The 25,188-nt window shown below is 34.8% G+C and overlaps 1 protein-coding gene across 3 annotated transcripts in view; it reads right to left on the bottom strand.

Annotated features, from left to right (window-relative positions):
• The window catches only part of LOC124355262 (nicastrin), a 54,866-nt gene extending 29,678 nt beyond the window's left edge, over positions 1-25,188 (bottom strand). The window contains exons 1-10 of one of the 3 annotated variants that reach the window (XM_046806311.1): positions 24,535-25,188; positions 18,243-18,347; positions 16,199-16,322; positions 15,563-15,809; positions 13,998-14,139; positions 10,022-10,255; positions 6,825-7,030; positions 6,557-6,726; positions 5,889-6,081; positions 3,571-3,798 (exon numbers count right to left, since the gene is read on the bottom strand). In XM_046806311.1, the coding sequence (XP_046662267.1) occupies positions 3,571-3,798; positions 5,889-6,081; positions 6,557-6,726; positions 6,825-7,030; positions 10,022-10,255; positions 13,998-14,139; positions 15,563-15,809; positions 16,199-16,322; positions 18,243-18,347; positions 24,535-24,592 (1,707 nt within the window). In that variant the 5' untranslated portion in view covers positions 24,593-25,188. The remainder of the gene's footprint in view (positions 1-3,570; positions 3,799-5,888; positions 6,082-6,556; positions 6,727-6,824; positions 7,031-10,021; positions 10,256-13,997; positions 14,140-15,562; positions 15,810-16,198; positions 16,323-18,242; positions 18,348-24,534) is intronic. The other 2 variants (XM_046806310.1, XM_046806312.1) reach the window with 2 other exon arrangements.

The following is a 25,188-nucleotide window of genomic DNA, read 5'->3' as shown; positions in this document are numbered from 1 at the left end:
TCATCAGCATATAAGACTAATTTCGTGTCTATGTCTTGTGGTAGATCATTTCTATACAATGTAAATAGTAATGGTCCTAAGATCGATCCTTGCGGAACTCCTGACACTACATTTTCATACTCTGAATGATACTTTTTATAGTCTGATACTAAAGTTGTTTTTTGTTTTCTCCCTGTAATATATGACAAACCAATTTAAAGATGTGCCCTCCACTCCATATAATTCTAATTTCTTCATTAAGATATCATGATCTACACAATCAAATGCCTTTGATAAATCACAGCACACTGCCACTGTAGACTGTGATCCATCCAAAGCATTGTAAACTTCCTCTGCAAGGTTGGTAAGTGCCGTGTCAGTTGAGTAATTTTTTCTAAAGCCATGTTGACATCCAGTAATCAGACTATTTTTTTCTAGGTATTTGTATAATTGATGATTTACTACTTTCTCATATAGCTTGGAAAACAATGGTAACAATGAAACCGGACGATAGTTTTTGACTTGAGTTTTCTCACCTTTTTTTTAAATGGGTTTCACTACTGAATATTTAAGCTTATCTGGAAAAACACCTGTTCCTAATGATTGATTAACCAAATTTGTTATTGGCTTCACAAGATATTCCTTACAGTCTTTAACAATTATTGAGGGAATTTCGTCCCAGCCAGTAGACCACTTGTTAGGCAACGTTGATATTAATTTATGAATTTCTTTCGCTTGAATAGGTTTAAAACGAAAAGACATGCTGTTAACTTTTTGTAATTTTCCCACTGCTTTTACCGGAGAGCTTTTTATATTTAATTGTTCTACAGTCTTTAAATAAGATTCATTAAAATGATTAACCATCTCACTATGTTCTCTAATTACTTTCCCATTAACACATTGAATGCGGCTGGCACCGCACGGTGCCGCGCTTTGGGTGTCCTCGGGTGCGTTCGGCAACCGGACGGTGTCACGCCACCTTCTAGATTTCACAACGTCAGTGCTGTTTCAGCGTCTGCGTGAGGAAGGTATATTTCGCGCCGCGTGTAGAGTACCCTTGTTTGTTGTTCCACGTGGTTCGGGTTGAGTTCATCGGCTAATCTGTGTGTTTGGTGTATTGTTATAGTTGTAGGGGCTGTGAACTTCGTTGTGAACAATGGATGGTCCTAGTTCTAGCCAAATAAGACACTATTTGAGTGAGAGTGATGTGGAAAGTAGTTCTGACGATTCTGTGGCGTCTGCCGGCCCGGAGAGTGACATTGACCAAGCCCAGCTTGACGCGCCGCCTATTGTCAATGTGGTGGCGCCTGTGGACATCGAGGATGAGGACACGGATGACCAGGAAGCTGATCAAGTGATTTCTGACCCAATATGGTCACTTCGTACTGCAGGTATGCGAAGAATTCCCTTCACAAAAGAAAACAAATTGCTTGTACCTGCCCCCGGAACAAACGATCCTATCGATTGGTTTTTTTTTACTACTTGATGATACCTTGTTGGAAAAAATTGTGTCTGCCACTAACAAAAATGCCTGGGAAATATTATTTTCCCCTAACCTCAAAATAAAATCAAGAATAAATAATTGGCAGGAACTGACAGTGGCTGAACTGAAAAAATTTTTCGTGCTAATCTTTCACATGGGAACTGTAAAAATCAATCGTCTAAACGATTACTGGAAAACTGATCGTATGTTTAATTTTGGATTCGTGAGATCCCAAATGAGCAGAGACAGATTTCTCCTGATCCTAAGATGTTTAAATTTTTATGAAAGTGACGAAGAGACTGTACCTGATGATCGCCTCTACAAATCTCAAGACAGCTCGTCTTGCCAGAGGAGAAAAGGCAGAACGGTACGCCAATGGTGTTTTGATAGCAAAATGGTGCGACAAGCGTCAGGTGTTGTACCTATCCACAGAGTTTGAGAATGATTGGGCAATCTCAATGAATAGGTATAACCAACCTCGCCAAAAGCCTCTGCCCATAATACAGTACAACGCCCATATGAAGGGTGTGTGGACCGAAATGATCAGCTTATGAGCTATTATGCCTTCGAACACAAATCAATTCGCTGGTACAAAAAGATCTTCGTCCATTTCCTTCAGACGTTGTTGGTGAACTCCTTCAAACTTTATTTACAAACCAACCCAAGGAAAAGATCGCTGTACCACTTTAGATTGTCCATCATCAACATGTTTTTGCCTGCAGCAAACGCAATCACACCTCCACTCCGGCCTAGACAACAAACAACTGTCAGACACGTATTGTCAAAAATGGACACACCTGACAACACAGGAGAAAGGATGAAGAGAAAACGATGCAGAGAATGCTCAAAGACAAAGAAAAGAACCATGACCCTTTTCTTTTGTGCCCAGTGCCCTGGCGAACCTGGCCTATGTGCACTGAGATGCTTCGACAAGTATCATGAGTAGGAAAGAAAATGAGGCAGGAAAAAGTGGAAATATTGTAAATATTGTATATAATTGTGTGTATGACGGTTACAAATGAATGAATACTGTAAACAATTTGAACAGTGAAAAGTGTTGTGCGTGGAAAGTGACGGACGCGACTGACACCGTCGGGTGTCCAATGGCATCTGACCTGCCGAGTGCGGCCGGCACCTTCCGGTGCCGCTACTATATTGTTGCTGTATATATGTATATATGGACATATACACATCATTGATGGTGCATATGAAGTCTCCACATAATAATGGTAAGTAAAACCTAAAAAAAATATTTTCAGCATGGGCTTGTATTTTACGTATTTTCTGGCAGCAGTGAATGTGTTAACCACTATTTCTCTTACTACATCGTGATTTTTTGTGTTTACAGCTAATACTAAGCTGAGAATTCTATGAAAATTTCTTATTGTTACTTTAGTGATTATTTTAATCACCTTTATATTGGAAGTCAAGACCTCCACAATATGTAACAATGCCGCCGTACACATCAAGTGCCATCCGGATTAATATAGGAAAATATAGGCGTTAAAGCCACTTCAGAAGAAAGGGACAGGAGTTCTGCCACAGCCTGTATATGCATTAAATTGAAGCCCGTGGGTGGTGCGACAACACCGGTGTTGTTGCAGCCACATGCACGGAATGCGCTGAAATCAGCAATAATTGTGTTGAACGCAGGCCTCGAGCAGTCCAAAAGCACCATGTATTTTGTTAATTACTAAATGAATCGCCTAGGCGGCAGCACCTTCCAAAGTACCATCCTAAGACGAAATGTGCTCTGGAGCCTTGGCAACGAGAGGATCAGGCAATGTTGAAGCTATGCTCGGGGGTCAGCTAATGTGTGCGGAATGCGGCAGACGTTAAATTAGGCCCTCTTTCTCTCTCTCTTTCCCTCTCCCTATTTTAACTTTTCATAAGCCAAATTCTAAATTTTCAATTATGTATTAATCAAACCTAATTTGTTATTAACCTAATCCAAATTGTGTGCTAATTTTAATAAATCATATATTAGTTCGACTCCTGTTTTATTTCAAAAAGTTTATACAACCTTCCTCGCCACTAACCCAAGAGAAAAAGACCTTTCGCCTCCCTCTGGGCAAAAGAAGGCCGGCTACTACACAGCAAAAGATTACCTTGCTAGGATCGCTGGGGCTGGCACACTGTGCCTGTGTCATGTTGGTAGGCCGGCCAGTCAGCTGGGCTAGGGCCAGGAGTGTCATCCTAGTGACCAGATTGGGCGACTGGCTAACACCCACATACAGCGGGAGAGGACCATCCAGTGGACCTACACTGTCCCCGGAGATGTTACGGAAAAGCTGACATTGTCGCTCCTCCAGGTAGCAATGCAGCAACTCGTCCACCTGTTACATATCTTGCATCATCATCAGGTTCATGATCAATGTGATTCAATCAGCTGAGCTAGGGCCAAGAGTGTCATCCTAGTGACCAGATTGGGTGACTGGTTAACACCCACATACAGCGGGAGAGGACCATCCAGTGGACCTACACTGTCCCCGGAGATGTTATGGAACAGCTGACATTGTCGCTCCTCCAGGTAGCAATGCAACAAACTCGTCCACCTGTTACATATCTTGCATCATCATCAGGTTCATGATCAATGTGATTCAATCAGCTGAGCTAGGGCCAAGAGTGTCATCCTAGTGACCAGATTGGGTGACTGGTTAACACCCACATACAGCGGGAGAGGACCATCCAGTGGACCTACACTGTCCCCGGAGATGTTATGGAACAGCTGACATTGTCGCTCCTCCAGGTAGCAATGCAACAACTCGTCCACCTGTTACATATCTTGCATCATCATCAGGTTCATGATCAATGTGATTCAATCAGCTGAGCTAGGGCCAAGAGTGTCATCCTAGTGACCAGATTGGGTGACTGGTTAACACCCACATACAGTGGGAGAGGACCATCCAGTGGACCTACACTGTCCCAGGAGATGTTATGGAACAGCTGACATTGTCGCTCCTCCAGGTAGCAATGCAACAACTCGTCCACCTGTTACATATCTTGCATCATCATCAGGTTCATGATCAATGTGATTCAATCAGCTGAGCTAGGGCCAAGAGTGTCATCTTAGTGACCAGATTGGGTGACTGGTTAACACCCACATACAGCGGGAGAGGCCCATCCAGTGGACCTACACTGTCCCCGGAGATGTTATGGAACAGCTGGCATTGTCGCTCCTCCAGGTAGCAATGCAGCAACTCGTCCACCTGTGACATACCTTACATCATCAGGGTCATGATCAATGTGATTCAGTCTGTTTTCATTGCTAGAATGTGATTTTACCTAATGAACTTAATACATAACCTACTATCATTAGGATTTCATTTATTGTTGAGAACTCTTACTGGTTACAAATTCTGTGTTGTTTATTATTGGTACATTTCATAGTAACATCACGATCTAACCATCACCCACTTTTGGTAAGAATGATCTAGTTAGTTATTCTTAGCATAACGTGACAATTTATCAATCAATTTTATACCATTCTTACAAACTGTACTTCAATAGTAAATTATTGAAAAATCGAGAAAAATTATAGTATACACTAAATATTCATCCAAAATTTAAAAACATGTTTGTCCTTACTAGTCTAAATATATTTTTATGTTTACTTTAATATTTTTTTGGGACTATAAAACTAAACATAAAGCATTATCAACGATGATGATTCTGTATATCTTTATAAATTTATATAGGTGATTGTCTGAATTTTTCATATACTTAGTCAGTGAATTATGCTATAGGGCAGAAACCACAAATCTCAATGCTCTTAAATTTGAAAGGCATTTGCAACTGCTTCAAGCTGCACTACCTGACAGAATATTCCGAACAGGTAGAGGATAACAGGGTTGCCTCCTGCCAAGATCCCGGTTGACAGAGATTACAAAGCAATCTTATCTTTAGTCATTATCACCTTCAAGCTAGCACTGTTCTAGTTCATACCAATTGAAGCTGGCAAAGGGAATGGCTCTGGGACTCTTACATTCCAACTGCAAGGACTTGTTGACTAAGTCATCCTTAAAATATATATTAAGGATATTTGCAGTGAGTGCTGCTCAAGAATATCCACAGGATTACCAAGATGTTTGAGAAGCATCAGTCTTGCTGAACAAGTAAAAATCAGCTAGATAAAACTTTTCTTGGACGTCTGAAAGCGTAAGATTTTATTCAAAATCGCCATCGATAAAATGGAGAAAGATTAATATATTCCTGATCTTATACAATGAACAGATGCATCTGTAAGACAACTAAATGAAACCAATATTATTTTGGTTCATTATTTCGAAGCTTCATATTGAAGCTGATGAGCTTGCCAGCACTGACCATCGCTACTGTGGTTTCTACACTCAGATTGGTGGTCCAGGTCACACTTCTGAATCTGACGTATGGGTAGCCACATTTGTCTCTGAACCTATTCACTCACCATCGCTACTGTGGTCTCTACACTCAGATTGGCAGGCCAGGTCACACTGCTGTTCACCATCTGAGCCAAACTGAGAGCCAGACCCTGGGCTACGGCAGTGAGGCTGCGCTGAATGCTTTGATCTGGAATCTGACTGCCGTTGGCATATTGATAGCCTACATTTTCTGCGTCATCCAATAGTCCATTGTAGAACCTGAATGAACAGAAAAGTATTATGAACACAATGAAAAAACATACATTGCCAAATTGTGTTATAAACATTCTCATTTTGAATAGTAGAATCTGGATTCTTACACAAATAATCACATAATAAAGTATTTTTTAAAACAACGTTTTGATTATGGTGGTCTAAAAAATTATTTAAATCCAAACAATATAATAATTTTTCTTAAGTAGGATGTTATAAATGGCAAAATCCTTTTTGAAAATGTTTAGAGCTTGTAAGCAAAATATTATCTTTATTAGAATTAGTCTTTGTATTTTAAAAAATATGATTAAAAAATAAACTAAATCAAGTTTATGCTTCTAAAAAATTAATTAAAAATGTATGTTACCTTTTAATTTACACAAGTTATTATTATTGTATAATTTGTAAGTTTAGTCTTGAGCCTGTTCTCACTTAATTAGTAATCTGTCAGAAATAATGTTGCCAAGTATTCAGTGCTCACATGTTTGTGTATTTTTTGGCATGGTTGGTCACTATGATCCCTGGTATGGAGGCATTGGCCTTCAGGAATGAATGAAGGGACGAAGGTGGAAGTTGTTTGTCTGGAGAACAAGAGCCTTCAACGTTCACTCCAAACGACTTACTGGATCTCACAAGCAATTCTACAGTTGTCTGTAACAAGAAGACAGTTAATTTTCAGATAAATCTTGGAAAATATTCAACAATGGGTAATACACAATACATGCATTTTAGTGAATCAACATTGTTACCTGTGCTGTATTCGACTGAAGGCAGTGACAATACAGCTTTCTGGTGGCGTCTAGCTGGTGGAGGTCTATCACCAAGTCCAAATGCTCCAATCGCGTCGGCAGGTCGGCCGAGGGGAACTTGCCTTGCTGCATGTCGTACACCACTCGGCTGGAACCGATGTAATCTTGCACCTCTCCGTTCATCAAAGTAAACACCACATTCTTGGCTGCAACAGGTGTAACATTTCACTACAAGAATTGTGCACCTGATGAGAGAGTGAGAAAACCTCTTCATTTAGATTATACCAGATAGCGCTTCTTTGTAGCCTAGGTGACTCTGATGTCAAAACGATGCAGACTTCGTTTGGATCTTTTTTTGGATCCCTTAAGACGGACATGGACTCCCGATTCCAGGAGTCAAATTTGTGCCAATGTCGGATTTAAGATGCTGCACCAGGCGGAAGGTAAAATGGAGGTAAACATAATATTTGCACTGAATAAACCATTCCCACCATGGCTATGTTATGTGTGGATGAAATTAGTTTTACCAGTAAGAATAAAAGCATTAAGTTTTTTTGAATAGTCTGTGTCTCAAACCTTGGCTGTTAACCAAATCCTAAGTAGTCAATCTGTCAGTATTAAGAATAATAATCCAATTTATAATAAAAAATCCATCAATATGAGATGATCTCCTGAATATGACCAATAATTTCATAAGTTATGTTTGATCAGTCTTAAATATTCTTGTAACCTTATAATAGATGAGAAGTATATTATACAGGAGCACTGCTTTCACTTGTAGTTTATTTGCTAACCATGCAAGATCTTTTAACCATTCCTGATTAAATAATTAATACTTTCAGCTTTAAGCTTAATAATTAATAATACTGATTGATTCATGATGGGTGAACAAGCTTAGTATTTTGTAAATCTGCTCTTGACAACATGACATTCCACACTATACATGATCAATATTGCTACCAATACTTTCAAAGAATAACAGTCTATGTTATAGAATTTTCCAAATTTCATTTACAATTTACGATAGCAGATTGATCGATGTAAATTTTTTTCTAAAAACATCTCTTATCCTATTTTACTTTCTTCCTGGATGTGATGTACCTGGAAGAAAGGAAATCTTACTTTAAGCAGACATGATTAGCTGTTGTATCTCAAACGGTTAAGAGTTTTAATGGAAAATAGTATAAATTTGGTGTATTAACCCTTTGAGTGCCACAGCGTCGCTAATTTTGACGGTACGAAAAGTGCATAAAGTGCCAGCATCGCCAATTTTGACGTTTCGTATTTCGATAATATTTTATATAGTACAAGATTATTTTGGCCAAATAATCAGACGGCTGTATTCAATAGGTTCCAAACTATCAATAAATACGAGTTTTATGTTGTTTCTCTACTATTGTATCTGTGAAACATATGTTGTTTGGGTACTTATCAAGAAGCCACTATTTTTGGACGAGTTTTCCTTATCGGGGACAAAATAAATTACAGTATTAAAAACAACTGACTTTATTTAACCTATTTTGGAATTTACAAGTTATTACGACAATCAATTAAATCAAAAACTATAAGAACAACATTTCATTATTCGAAAATGTCAGGCCATTCGTGTGTCTATTTGGAGACGATTTGGAGATAGGAAGTATGACTCATCGAGTATTTTTCGATTCATTATGGAAGAAGGAACGTATAATGAAGTTTACTTTGATCTCTGATAAGGAAAACTCGTCCAAAAATAGTGGACTGTGATAAGTACCTGTACGATGATTCTGTCTTCCAGTCACGCGACGTAGCGGATGAGTACCGTGTTGCGTAACGGCCTTTCTTGTTGTTTATGTGCCGATAACCAAGCATTTGAGTAAATACAAAATAAAATAGTAACTTATACAGTATTTTACTGTATTTCTTTACAAAAGTAATGTATGATTTGAGTTGTGTTCAAGCGAAAAACGTGAATTTTCAGTGTAAATATTATTAGGGTTATTATTTAGTAAATGTAAACTTTTATGTAAATATGTTAGCAAGTATTTCTTTCTAAATTTACTAATCATATTTATTTGTGTTGTATTAATGTTTTATTAGATTTATTGTGAAAATTACATCATTACTAAGTAATTTCTAAACTCTGACAAATGAAGTACAGTTTATAAAATGTCGGTACCGGGCAACATTTTGTTAATACATATAATGCCATGTTTTTAAAATTCTAGAATAAGATATTACCCATGGGTTTTATTTAGAATCATATGGCCTTAATCATGGTGTAAATAAAAAAAAATCTTAAAAATAACGTATACACACAAATTAGGTCAAAACTTAACTTTTTATACAAAAGTAAAAAACTTTTTTTATAAATACTGAAATTTTTATATTTTTATAAATCAAATTTTATTTGTAACGATATGTATCATATTCTGCATTTAATAAGAAAAAAAACAACAACAAAATTATGGAAATCTGTTTGGTAGTTATTTTACAACAGCTTTTTTCCCAAAAGCTTACAAATATGTGAAAAACAGCGTGGCACTTTATGCATATGCCTTCGGAAAATACCCGTGGCACTCAAAGGGTTAATGGACCTCTGACTGAAACAGCCATCCTAAATTGATTGAGGATTTGCAAGATATTTAGGTGGCTATAATGTTTTTCACAATGCATATAGTTTGATGTCTACTGCTTAAGGTTAATCATAGGTTAAGGTTAATTTTAAACTTTCACAAGATCAGTATTGGGATTCAATATCTTTAATCTTTTTTAAATATTTTAGTTTGTACTGTTGTTAACCATGCACAATCAGGTATGCTGATGATTTTGATTTCATATTTTCAAACAGTAGTATAACCAAACTCAAAACAAATAGAATTGTTTTACCCCATTCTTACCAATTCTTAAGCAATCTAAATGTACACCTTCAATTCAGTAAAAATGATTTTACCTCAAACATCAAACATCAAACATGGCCGCCGCATCCAACTGCGCACTCACCAGCACCACATAAGAGAGTTGTGTAAAGAGTTACTTACTGTAAGTCTCCTTGTACTCAGGCAGCAGCTGAGAGAGCAGGTGTGCAGTGGTGAGCAGCGTCACAATGCCTGTCACAGTGGTCATAGCTCCAGGTGCCAGGCCATCAAACATGGCCGCCGCATCCAACTGAGCACTCACCAGCACCACATAAGAGACTTGTGTAAAGAGTTACTTACTGTAAGTCTCCTTGTACTCAGGCAGCAGCTGAGAGAGCAGGTGTGCAGTGGTGAGCAGCGTCACAATGCCTGTCACAGTGGTCATAGCTCCAGGTGCCAGACCATCAAACATGGCCGCCGCATCCAACTGCGCACTCACCAGCACCACACTGTTGTTTGGGGCTGCGCTGAAGTGCTGCCGCGAGAAGAGGTGTGAGATCACATTCTGGTCCCCCATCGGGTCACAGTACCTCACTAACAGACAACCATAACACTTCTGTCAATTTGTATGTCTTTGAAGGTTTTGACATACAGCCATTAAAAGTAATAAAAATTACAACATCTCAGCCGTTAAGTATCATAAGCTAAACTTAAAACCAATTCAAAAATATGTGTAGAGGCATATCATTTGAGGACTACAGCATTTCTACCAGTTAGCTTTGCATCAGAGGCTCTGCTTCTAACATGAAAATAAAATATAAAACTGTGCTATAGAAACATGGCTTAAATCCACAAATGCCCCATATCAGAATCTTAGATTTTAATATCTCATGATAATTAATTTATAAACATGTGGTTATATTAAACAATATATAATTTATATTGAATATAGTGTAATGGAAAAATGTATACTGAAATTAAATTATAAACAATTAATATTAACAGATATTCATATTTTTAACTATGAGACATTAAAATCTATGTTTATGAAGTTAAACTTTTATATGTTTGAAAGAAGTTTCTATTTTAACATTGTGTAAATAACTAAATTCAAAATTTCAGATTAAAATTATACAAACAACCATTTTTTCATCTAAATCTATTTGAATATCTTTGAGGTTATATTAATTTTATTTATATTTCAATATTAATAAATTAGTTTGAAAACACGTGTAATTGCAATTATTTTTGTATTACAGTATTGACAATTTGTGACATAACTTAATGTTGTAATATGAGTGTAGAATGAGTGTTATTATTATTGTTGTTTTAACTGAGTTTTAAGCTTTAACTCTATGTTAAAAACAGCCTCAGACGAACACCCAGCAGATGACTAGCGTTGCCATTTAACTATAGAGCTCCAAAAATAGTTAAGGAATTTGAATGAATCTCACCCACATTCGCCTTAGGATTAGTAATATCTTGAACAATTTAATGGGTAAGAACCTGGAAACCTTCAAAATGCCACACACAAACCTATGTTTACAATAACTAAGAAAAATCTAGAGGTATAAATAATTAGTTTAATTTTTGTTTTTATTGCTACATTTAAAATTTTACATGATAGTTCTTTATGTAGGAAAGCTCATAATAGTTATTGTCTTCTTTAATAGTAAAAGAATTATCAATCTGTAAACTGTTACATGTTTATAGCAGTCAAAGTCAGTCAAAGCAAACTTTATTCGTGTACGTAGAGTACAGAATATGTGTCAATACATAAAAGTAATTATAAATTGGGTTGACAAATCTCTCCAGTTTGAAAATTCTTCAACGGAGTAGAATGTCTTGTCGGCCAGCCAGATGGTGAGATGTGTCCTGAATGGCAATAGTCTCTTCTCTTCTTTGAGATGTCTTGGCAGTAGATTGAAAAATTTTGCTCCTGCATAGAAAGGTTTTTTGGCAAACATTGCAAGTCTGTGAGATTGAAGGTTGAAATTTACTGCGTTTCTGGTGTTGTGGGTATGGATGTCGATGAATCGTTCAGCATTACTTGTGAGAATGTGAATGATGGACTGAAAGATAAACAAGGCAGTAACAGTTTGGATACCAAGGTCTTTAAAGGCACTTCTACAAGTGTCTCTTGGTCCCAAGCTTGCTAGCACTCTCACAGCCTTTTTCTGCATTATTAGGACTCTATTCAGATTTCCTGCAGTTGATCCACCCCAAAAAAGCAGTCCATATCTTATATGAGATTCAAATAGTGAGAATTAAGCAACTTTAGCTGTTGCGAGGTCTGTGACAGCTCTAACTCTTTTGAGCACATACAGGGCAGTACCCAATTTGTTGCAGACCAAATCAACATGATGTGTCCAAGATAGAGCACTGTCTACAATAATTCTCAAGTACTTAGTTTCTTCCTCCACCTCTAACATCGGGAGTCCAACATTTTCATTTTGTGCTCTACTAAACAGTACTTGCTTTGTTTTTCCTTCGTTTCGTGCCAAGTTGATAACATGACAGTATTGTTTGGCTACATTTAAAGCAATGAAGGCCTTACAGTCTAAATTATCAGGTTGCTTTTCTGCCAACATCAAAGCAGTATCGTCTGCATACATTGTAGAAGAGGCATACTCACTGAGGTGATTGGGTAAGTCATTAGTGAACAGTATATAGAGTACTGGTCCAAGGACGGATCCTTGAGGAACCCCTCTACTGATAGGAAGTTGATCAGATCTTGCATGGTAAGTTGTGTTGTTCACTGTATATTTGATCTCAACCAATTGAGTTCTATTTTTCAAGTAGCTTGAAAACCAGCTTTCTTCTGTATTGTGAATTCCCAATGTTTTAAGCTTTTTAATGAGTAAGTTATGTCCCAGACTGTCAAATGCTTTAGAAAAATCTAAGAACAAAGCTGTGGTCAAGTTTTCTTCTTCCAACTGGTCTATTACACCTTCAATAAAACTTATGATGGCTGTAGTGGTGGATCTTCCAGGTAGGAAGCCATGTTGGTGTTCAGATAAGAGATTGTTAGAAGAGAGGTGTCTCATCAATCTTGTTAAAACAATTTTTTCAATTATTTTAGAAATCAGAGATATAGGTCTATAATCACTTGCAACTTTGCATGTCTTTTGTTTATTTATCGGGATAACCTTAGCTACTTTAAGATCGTCTGGAAAAATGCCTTGTAAGAGAGACTTGTTAATTATGTTTGTCAATGGAAGCCTGATTTCTTCGACTACATATTTCAATACAGTGGATGATATATCGTCAATTCCAGCTGAGGGTTTTGATTTCAGTGAAAGAATAGTTTTTTCAACCTCGGTTAGATTTGTCATTTCGAACTTAAAATCAGAAACATTGTTGATTATGTCCATTTGGTTGTCAGTGAGGTCAAGATTTTGACCGGCTTCTTTCAGTGTTTTCTCCGCTACAGTTGTGAAATAAGTATTTAGGTGTTCTGCTATTTGGAGTGGATTCTGAGTTTTCTTTCCGTCAACTTCCAGTTAAATTGCTGATTCCGTGCATTTTCTTTTGTCGTTCACTGTTTATGGTGTCCCAGATCGCTTTAGGCTTGTTATCAGCATTGTTAATAAAGTCGGTAATTGCTTGTCTTCTACAAAATTCCAATCTAAAATCGTATGCTTTTTTCCTTTCTGCTGTTAATCTTTTTGCCTCAACCCCAGGTCTTAATTTTTCTTGCTCAAGAGGCTCAAGAAAGCCTTTTTGAAGTCTGCTAGCAACAGAGTCTGACATGCTTCTAAATTTATGCCTCTGTTTGGATCTAGATTTTTTGTAAGGGCAGGCTGTGTTCATTGCTGAGGTGAGGATGCCACTAAGTTTTTTGTACGCTGTGTTTACATTTTCTGTATTTATGATTTCATACCATTCAGTGTTGCTGAAGTTAATTTACCATAGTTAACTCTGAACTGAATACTCTCAACTTTTACAATTGTTACATGGTCTCTTAAATCATAAAATTTAATTGCTAAGTCAATAAATAATGAGTGTGGAAAATATTGATAACTTTTTATTCCAAAATCTCTAAAAAAAATACTTAATCTAAAACCTAAGATTTAACTATTCAATAAGGATAATAACATTGGACTTAATTGAACATGAAAATTCACAATCCATACAACCCTTGTAAAAGATGTCTGTAAAGTCAAACAATACAACTTTAAAAATGCAGGCAGGTATTGTCATAAAAACAAAACAAAAACGCAAACTAAAACTAAAACTACTTTAATTCTGTCTTTGAAGGATCATGACACAAAAATCAGATAACCACGTATAAGAAACTTTCACCGGCAATTATTAAATGTTAATAACTTCTTACATGGATTGAAACTGTTGATGAGAGAGTTGCGACGCAGGCAGGTGGGCGTGTCCACAGCCGCGTACATGTGACCCGTCATCTGCAGCGAGCACAGCGACCGTTCCACTTGTCTCTCCAATGGTAGGTTGAATTTTTCAAAACACTGAAAATTCATCATCAACCCAGATTATCACTCAAGCATTTAATATTATCAGTTAAAAAAATTATTTACCACAATATCTTTGTACATCTTCTGTTATCATTAGACCTACTTTAACCTCATTTAGTTATCAACTCTCCCAGTGGTGAGCTATTTCTGAGCTTTGAAAACAAAAACTTGACAGATCAAGAAATATGGCACTGAGCAGAACATACTAGACTTAACACATTATTTATCAGCAATTTAACTGAAGAACTGAACAGAGTGAATATCACAGATCTCAATACCAGTATTCACTTTGTTGTAACTCTTCATAATTAAAAATTTCCTATATCCTGTTACACTTTAAACTTATCTTTCATTAATAGTGAACTTTAAACAATGAGCTGAATCCAAATAACTAATAGAAAACATTCTAAAACAAAAAAGAATAGCCAATAAATAAAACAGCTACAGAAATCAGAAATAATAAATATTACAACTTAACCCTTTGAGTGCCATTGGCATTTTCCCATATACATAAAATGCTGGGCTGTTTTGTGCGTGTGGATATTTCCAAGCTTTCGGGAAAAAATGCTGTTGTAAAATAACCATTAAACAGATTTTTTTCTAATTAAATGAAGAATATGAGATATCATTACAAACATAATTTGCTTTATAAAAATATAACAATTTCAGTTCATACAAAAAGATTTTTAAACTTTTGTATACAAAGTTAATTTTGAGCCTAATTTGAGTGTATATGGTATATTAAAGATTTTCTTCTTTACTACATGTGAAAGCCCAGAAAATCTGAACAAATTTCATATATTATAACATTTTTTTACTGACAATAAACAACATGTAAGGTAACTCAACCGAAGGTAACATTTTTACTACAAATTACAAACATTTAGGATAACATGTTTGAAAAAAGCTATTCAAATGATTATCATAGATCAACATTGTAATGTTTTTAAGGCTCGTAACAAAAAAGGTTTTATAGAAACTCGTTTTTCTGACACATTTTGATGTAAAACTTAGTGAGTGATAATAAATTTGCATAAAACAATGTTTTTGACAGTTTGATGCAAAAAAGGACTTGCTGATAAATAAAATTGCAGTACTGTTAATGCAAAAAACAAATTTCCCTTAAAAATAATTTGTTTTGTAATTAAGAGTTTTTGTTTATATTTTTTATATAACTTGCCACTGATACATACGGTTAAAAAAAAATGTACAAAACAATGGTATGGTTTTGCTTTGATTTTGTGTATATATCCGCAACCCGTCACCTACTAACACAGTATTTAGCGGATATATTCGCATCCGTCCACAAAGGGTTAAGATTTTGAGTGATTACTAAATTATTGTTAACAATTAATCTGTGATTCTTTGTGTATAAAGAAAGTAATCTACTTCTGACAGGAAATATTATATTCGCTACCTCATAGATCTGCTGTATAACTAAGGAGTCCTTGACGACAAAGAGTGGTACAGTCCAGTCCACCTGTAGGAACCCTGAACCCACGGGATTCCAAGGGTTGCTGTCATCACAAGAACCCCCCAAGCTGGAGAAGCGGTTGGGACACGTATCGTCTGGAGACATGTGGGCGGGCCTGTCGCCGGTGCCGTTGATGGCCAACAGCACACCCCCTACGTTGGGTGAGTCTTTCAAACTCAGCATCACATCCCTACATGTAAACACACCATGTGTTGAAAGTAACGAGGTTTTTAACTAAGCTTATAAGTTCAAGTTTTTCATTTTGACAAAACAGTAGTGCAACTAAAAATGTTTGAATCTCATCTCTTACTGTGTGCTCCTTTAAATTAAAGAATACAAAAATTAAAGAATACAATACTAATAAATAAAAAACAGCTTAATTTTTTAAAATAACATACAATAATGTAACTGATTTCTTTCACACAAAAACTGAGTACCAGCTTATTGCTAAAACACTTTACATGCAATCTCTAATTCTAGGAAAAAATACCTTTTTGTATAAAATATTGTAATAGGCTCTTGAAAAATGACTTTATTCTTACACCCATGATCATACATTATTGACAAAATTTTACTCACCGTAAAAACATGGTTGGTGGTACTACTGCCATGTACGGACCAGCTTTACTCTCTTCCAGGAGCCAATGGACGTCGCTCTCATTGTTCACAAAGTGCACCACACCTGTACTGCCCGACTGGGAAGCTGTACAGCAAACAACACATTCAATACTCGTCTTATAACTTTCTCATAACGTCCAGCAACAGAGTGATATCTGACATCGATTTTCCTGTGTTTGTATTCTACTAATGAATATAATCTAAGGAAAACCTTTATTATTAACAAAAGAGATAAATCGTCCAATGCTATAAACTGAGGCACAGCAAAAGTGAGTGCTCGGACTGTCGTCTGTGGAATAAGAGGGTCAGGTAGTAAATATTTGAACGTTAACAATCAAGTTACGTGGCGCGGCCTTGTGTCAGGACCCAGAGTTAACTGAAGTAATTCTCCGGGCCTCAGCAAACCATGTTCGTATGAAAGATTAATCTCCTGTGTAACTAAACAACCAAAGGTGTAACATAATTCACGTCAATAAAATGTAATATTTTTTTGACATTATCTAATGCTTATTGACCATATTTTGTTTAATTGAACATTGTAAATAATACAGTAATAAAGTGGTAAGTCAATTTTAAGTCAGTGATAAGACACTATCTACGTCACCAGAAGTTTTATTATTTAAACACTGCTATAAAACTGAACTCAATGAACAAACACGTGAATGTATTATGTGCTTGAGAAAGATTTCTATAGAATTTTTCATGAAACTTTATTTCTACATACACAAGAATGAGTTCTATGATGGTGCACATGCACAGTTCCCACCACGGAATTCGGCTGAGCATCATTGAACTTGTAGGCTGACACAATTTCTCTTCTGTCAGCCAGGAAGTTGTAAAAATGTATAATTCTTCCTAAATTTCGAATTTTTCTCATTTTTTTCTAAATTTATAATTCTTTATAATTGTCTGTCTGTTTATCAGTCCACAGGACACCTAAAGAATATGAATGAGCTATAGATTTGAAATTTTACAAGCAACCTCAGTGGTGGTATGGCATGCCTACCTTGTTATCTATTCAGAAAAAAATATCTTAATTCTTAAGATTACATGGCCTTGTCATAATGTTCAAACTGTATCGAAAAATTGCTTAAACAATTACATTCCTGTAATATTTCGGAATCGCTGGGCAACATATGTTTAACATATATCGACTGAAGAACACTATCCACAGAGAGTGTGAAATATTACAAGAATGTAAATGTCTAAGCAATGGTTCAGCGTGGTGTGAACCGGAAAACTTTGTGTTTAGTTCAGATATAAAATAGTTTTGAGGAATGTAATTTGCACTAAAATAAGGTAGAAGATAATTTAAAATACACTAATTTAAAATTTACTGTGATTAGGATCAGTAGGTTAATGACAGTTATAACAAATAGCAATTTTTCTCATTTATTGCACCACCGTAATATTCTCCTGTATGTTGTTCCATTCAATCCAAATTAAAAAATTATTTATTCGTCAAATATACAAAAGTGTACATGAATGGTGCCAATTTTTACATAAAACTAAAAAGAAAAAAAAAGTACAAAATTATGAGTTTGTTTTTGACCAGTACTCATTAAAATTGTGGAAGGCAGCCTCAACAAAAAATGCTTTTAAAGATTTTTTGAACAACATTAAATTTATCTCATTTTTTATCGATATTGGGAGGTGGTTAAAAAACTATATTCCTATATAAGTTGGCTTCTTTATTGTTTTTATTTCTTGTGTCCAAATTTTTAGGTATTGTGCCAATATTTTTCATTTACAAGATAGTTTTATATATGTAGCGACTGTAAACCGTCATTATTCCCATTTTAGTGAAGTGATTTTTTAAATGTGTATATCATGATTAAGATTTAACATAATTTTTATGGCTTTTTTTAAGTGATCAAATTTTGTTCATATTACAGAGAGCTGTTGTTGACTCATACACTTCCACTCCGTATGAGATGTGTGAGTGGATCAAGGCAAAATAAATACACAGAAAACCACCTTGTTTTACATTATAAATAAAAATTACTTGAGCATCCAACTTGATTGGTTCCATTGAGTGTGCGGAAACACATAGCAGCATTCTTGAATGTTTCGTACATCATATGATGTATGTCCTTGCGCTGGCACAACACTGCAACAAGTTTTGTCACATTAAACTCTCTGAAGAACTAAACTTACGAAGATTGAGAAATAGTTTTTTTACACTATCTTATTCTTTGGTGATTCATTTTGCAAAACTGGAATCTTGCTCCAACAATGTATTCCATACTGCATCCTGAAATGGATTAGTGCATAGTATAAAGTGGTACTTTGGGATTATACCGACCACACCCAGATATGAATCATTGTTTGACATTTTGCAAAACTGGAATCTTGCTCCAACAATGTATTCCATACTGCATCCTGAAATGGATTAGTGCATAGTATAAAGTGGTACTTTGGGATTATACCGACCACACCCAGATATGAATCATTGTTTGACATTTTGCAAAACTGGAATCTTGCTCCAACAATGTATTCCATACTGCATCCTGAAATGGATTAGTGCATAGTATAAAGTGGTACTTTGGGATTATACCGACCACACCCAGATATGAATCATTGTTTGACATTTTGCAAAACTGGAATCTTGCTCCAACAATGTATTCCATACTGCATCCTGAAATGGATTAGTGCATAGTATAAAGTGGTACTTTGGGATTATACCGACCACACCCAGATATGAATCATTGTTTGACATTTTGCAAAACTGGAATCTTGCTCCAACAATGTATTCCATACTGCATCCTGAAATGGATTAGTGCATAGTATAAAGTGGTACTTTGGGATTATACCGACCACACCCAGATATGAATCATTGTTTGACATTTTGCAAAACTGGAATCTTGCTCCAACAATGTATTCCATACTGCATCCTGAAATGGATTAGTGCATAGTATAAAGTGGTACTTTGGGATTATACCGACCACACCCAGATATGAATCATTGTTTGACATTTTGCAAAACTGGAATCTTGCTCCAACAATGTATTCCATACTGCATCCTGAAATGGATTAGTGCATAGTATAAAGTGGTACTTTGGGATTATACCGACCACACCCAGATATGAATCATTGTTTGACATTTTGCAAAACTGGAATCTTGCTCCAACAATGTATTCCATACTGCATCGTGAAATGGATTAGTGCATAGTATAAAGTTCTTAATAGTTTTTTACCACAACAGTTTTAAAAAAAAATAGAACTTTCTTATTGACATGTGTAATTTTGGTACTTTGGGATTATACCGACCGCACCCAGACATGAATCGTTATTTGACATTTTGCTTCTACTGATTACTAGATTAGCGTAGAATAATATTTCGTCAATATAAAACAGGAATTGTCTTATCGCAAACCCCTCCCCATCGTCAGACAGAGGTCAAAGTCGAGCGGTCTAGTAGATAACGTGATTGCAGGGTCTCGCCGCCCGTTCAGCTGGTGCATCGCTTTGTTGTACTTCTGTGTTTTACCCCTACATTTCTCCAAACACAACAATTTAACAAAAACAAACATTACCAAACAAAAACTAAAGTCTTTATTGAAAAAACACACAAAACTTGTTTTTATTCTTGATCACACTCTGCCACCCAAAATGCGAGTGCCTCCGGCCATCAGGTGCTGCCGAAGCCTGCGCTGATGTCAACGAAAGAAAAACATCCCACGAGATAGTACCTATCAGTAAAATATCAAATTCTAGAGGGACTGATCAGAAATATAAATTGAATTGTAATGGAAAGGCAATTATGTACCATGCAAAAAACTTAATCATGTGATGCCGCGCGGCCTGCCATAATCGGGATTCTCGAAAAGATAACAGCGACATTAACAATTGATAATCGTTGTAAGTTTGTAATTTTGTAATTAGAGTTGTTTTTTTGTTCTATCATGTTTGTTTCTATAAATTTATATTTTTGTGTTCCTCATACTGGTGTGGTCGGTATAATCCCCAAGCACCGTAATTTCTTATGAAGGTTGTTTGTGTGGTTTTCCCATGTCAACCTACTGTCAAATACTCTACCTAAATATTTAATGTTATTAACCTTTTCTATCTGTTGACAGTTTAATCAATATAACATAATTATAATCATGAGATTTTAAAGTGATCGGAATGATGTATTCTGAAAGACTAAAATTAATATACTTCGTTTTGTCTACATTAACCATTATTCTGTTAAATTCACACCAATTTTTTAATTTTACGATATGAAGAGCCATAATATCTTCCAAGTAATTTAAATGAGAATGAGAGTAAGATTAAGCCTTAAATTAAATCACCAGAAAATGCAAATACTTTTCCTTTAAAATTAGTTTACAACAAGTCATCGGAAATGCCCCTGGCCACCACACACCATGGCCAATCAGAGTGACCACCACTGTAGGTGCCATCGCCCTCCACACTTCTGGTGAAGACAGAAAAACATCTCTCGAGATAGTACCCAAATTCAAGCTCAAATCATGCAAGCACTTGTAAAGGTTATCTTTGACTTTGGTACTATTAGTAACAAATTTATTATTACCTAATCTAAACCTACTTATACCACATAAAAACAAGAAGTATACAGGACAGAGTGGCGTACTTCTTACAGACATCGCTTCCTTTTTAGAGGAAGAAATCAAGAACCGATCGTCATAATTATATTTAATTAGTGATAACTTAAATAACGTTTGTTTTTTCTAATAATGTACTTTTTTAGGTCCCAGGTAAGAAAAACTGTTCCAAAAAATGCAGTCCCAGGAAAATACCAAAGTACCAATTATTGTTTAGTATACAAACATTTTAATAACTCATTAGACTAGTAGACTACTTTAAAATACACTACTTATTAATCAATGACAACTGAGACCAAAGAAGTGAATGACAAATTAGTTGGGTTTGTTTTAATTTAAGAAATAAGCCTGTAAGGGTCCGGTTCTATATTGATAAATATATTGGTCTATCTAATAATTTGATCTTTTATTCCCTGCCCTTCCCACTCAACTTAGCTCACTCCACTACTTTATGTTTCTCACTAACCTAATACCAGGAGCGTTATCAGAACTCGTCTGTTCCTAACCTTATTGCTTTCACCTCGCCTTGGATGTTACTGGTTACTGAGTAACCTAAATTAATATCAGAAAGATATTATGAGAACGCCAAATCATTCAGCCTAGCTGTTACTGAAATAACTGGGTGTTGCTGATAACACGTTACCCTCGTAATACGTTACCACTGAAAACCCATGTTACTGACACTTATACCACCCATCTCTAATTGAGGCAAGTACAATGATGATGTAACTTACATGTGTTATTTGTGTCACAAGGTATCAGACATGTTTATCCTTCAAAATTGTAAAAAGTACTTAGTGTTATACTATTTAGTATGTTACATTTTATAAATATGCATATCCTAGACAGTTTTTGGCTACAGTTTAATAAGCGGCCACTATCACAATCGAATCATAATTGTCGAACCATCAATATTCATGATTATCAAATCCTCAATATTCAAGAATATCTAAAAATACTTCACACAAAATGTCTAACCAAATTACATAATAGGTATTTAAAATAACAATATAAAACTGCTAGTTTTAAATCTTAAAAATTAATAATAATTGATAATCTTCGAAATTTCATTTCCTGGTAAATAATTCATTGTACAAAACAACCAAGTTCTTAGGTTTAGATTTTGCAGCTTTGCATGTTTAACCCTAGAAGTGTGGAACCAGCATATTTTATGTTGGTTGTAATTTATGTGTGTTGTGCGGAACCAGCATATTATATGTCGGTTCAGTTTTTCATTAAAAAGAATTATTTATCTTCAAACAATTACCATGTTTTTGGTATCATTGAAATTGTGAGATTCCACTCTACAGTTTTCATATAAACTTTTTTTTTCTAACTTCAATATTACGGTCGTGGTGAAATGTTTTCTGAAGAAGTCATCATTTGAGTTGAATTTTGCGCGTGGGCGGGTCAAAGAAATACGCCATTTTCAACCAATCACAGCAAGTTACGTTTGCCTGCAAACAGTGCTGCCATATGTCAATAGACGCGGAATGAATTATTCTTTCTTCCAGTGCAAACAGAAAGTCATTATAACGAATAGTTCATTTACTATGAATATTCTAAAAAGGGACAATTCTAAAGTTGTAAACCAGCATATTTTATGCTGGTTAGTATAATAACATTCATACAGTTATTTATTGTCAATAAAGAAAATAAAAAAAACTGTGTAAAGTGAAAGAAACGATCTACCGGTACAATCTTTCAGCGGTAAATTTAGTTCACTAGGTTTCCGGCAGTGCGAAACAAAAGAGATGAATCACGGCATCGTATCAAGACCAACCCAACCCATCCCTGTAGGCTATTGTTGACCATTTTATTTCACCACAAGCTTATTTTTTAACCGATTTTCATAATTTAGGTCTCTATTTTTTCAGGTTGAAATACTCTACTGCATAAATGCATATGAAATGACAAAAACATTATAAAACAATGTTATTTTGAACTATAATATCTATTTATATATTGTCAAAAATTTTACAATGCAAGGTTTTACAATATTTGATGCACAACATTTATTCTTTACTCAATTTCAAAAATTATTGAGTGTATTTCTTTCAAACATTATGTGCTAACATAATATAACAAGTAAAAAAATTTAAAAAATGTTTTCATATTTTTTTTTACATTGCAAACCAGATTATTTTTTATGAGTAAATTCTTCAACGTGCGACTGTTAACAAAAAATGTCATAACTCAGTTCCTTCTCAAAGTATTTGAACATATCTTACATTTTATTTTAGCCAAACAAACATACTTACTAAGGGTATATTCAAAAATTACATAAACATAAAGTATATAAGTGAAAATATTTAGCTTGTTACAAAATATTTTCATTTTTCAAAAGATTTTTTTTGTAAGCTTATAATAAAATAACAGTTATTTTGTTGTTGTTTACTTTTAGTGTTTTCAAATAGCATGTATAATTTACAATAGAACACTGTTTTTCATATAAATATATAGTCACATTTGGAGGTAAAAAAAATGAAAAGCCCAAACCCTTGTACATTTTTGTACATTTTCGCTTTTGTAAAAAAATATGGCAAAATTACAATTTTTGTTTAATAGAAATTTTTAATATATTTTCTAATTTGGCATGAAATTCTCTACATTTTATACATTTAACATTTTGACCTTACTGTAATATTTCAATACCTTACAGAGGTCCAAACTTGAAATTTTCATATAAAACTTTTTGCAATTTCTCATTATTTTCATGAAAATATATACTAAACCAAAGAATATCAAAACATTTGTTCCTATTTCAAATAGTACAACTTCTGAGAAGAAAAACGATATATAACAATATATGTTTTCTTGATATTAAGTATTTTTTACGAATTTTTTAAATAACTCTTGCAACACGTCAAAAATGGACTGACGTTTTATCTTTGGTAACATGGACACACTTCTAGGGTTAAGTTACTCTAGTATGAATAATCAAGATGGTACGTACTGTATGGAAATACTAATCTGAAATGACATTTCTGCAGGTACTGATACCATACAAACTACACTCATTAATTAAAGTCATAGTTTGTTTGGTTCTAACCAAAATAGCACATGATTTTCAATATATTCATAATACCAAATTTAGAATGTTTAAAAATACATTTTGAGACAATAATTGCATGTGTTCATCATTATTGTTCTTGCTTATGTCACTAGCCTACTCAGTACATAAATGAAATAAAAACAGCTGGCAATGATTAATTATTAATATCCATAGGCCAATGTTTTATTCTATAGTTTTGATATTTCTAATCAATAATCATGATTCGATTGTGGTGTTAGCCGCTTACTATACTGTAACCCAAAATAAAAAATCCAACTATGGTCTAGACCTACACATCAGAAATACATTACAATATTAAGATATTGAGTGGATAGCAGTGAGCAATCGCTTTTGTGAAGGCAGCAGCCAAACCCACATGTATATCTAGAAATTTATCACATAATTTCACCATATTCATCATAATTTTCAAACACTCAACTAATGAGTTACTTCTTACTGTTTATTGTTTACATGACAAATTACTGTAACTAATAAGTAGGAATCATATGTTTTGTTAAATAAATTGTAATGTTGAATTATTCATTCAGATAAAAACAATCAAACCACTGATAAAACAATACCCTAAAGGGTTATCATTAATATTAATCATTCTAAATTTACAGGACCCTTTGATTAACATAAGCATCAATTATAAAATTTAATAATGTTTCTTACCTGAGTTTATACAAAAATATAGGGTTACCAACAATACTATTTTATTCATTGTTAACATTATAAAATGGCCGATTTTAATTTTAACCAAACAGATAACAATTATGTATCACAATTAGTGTCTCAGCATCCAAATTAATAATTTATTTATCTTTAAAATTGGTACCACCTAACGAAATTAACATTTAGCATAACCCCAAAACAGTTTTTCACTGTCACTATTAACACTAGGCACTAGGCTAGCTGCTCTGCTACTCTTTTCTTAATATTCTCCGTAGTCCAATATTATAATGACACAGGTTAGGTATGAGAACCATGAAGCTTCATTGGACACTTTTATGCTCGCTTGTTTGTTTTTACGTTTCCTTTGCCCTTTATTGAATTGTTAGCAATTTTGTAGTTGCCTCACTATGTTAGTCACCTCATGTGACTAATAAAAGAAAGGAAGACTGTTGTTCAAAGCATGTTTTAAGTTCAAGGTTAATCTTCCAGTGAGGGGTATAAACATAATCTTCCCTCAGGCCGAATCACTACTCGTAATGAAGGAAGCGAAATCACCAATAAATGCAAATGATTTTATCACTGTTCTTCAATCACGTGATGACTGTGTTCATATTCATTGTACGTCTAGCACCACTCACCGCTACTCATAATTTT

This window comes from Homalodisca vitripennis, chromosome 2 (genome assembly GCF_021130785.1).
Source record: "Homalodisca vitripennis isolate AUS2020 chromosome 2, UT_GWSS_2.1, whole genome shotgun sequence".
Taxonomy (NCBI): domain Eukaryota; kingdom Metazoa; phylum Arthropoda; class Insecta; order Hemiptera; family Cicadellidae; genus Homalodisca; species Homalodisca vitripennis.
This window is presented reverse-complemented; position numbering and strand designations above follow the sequence as displayed.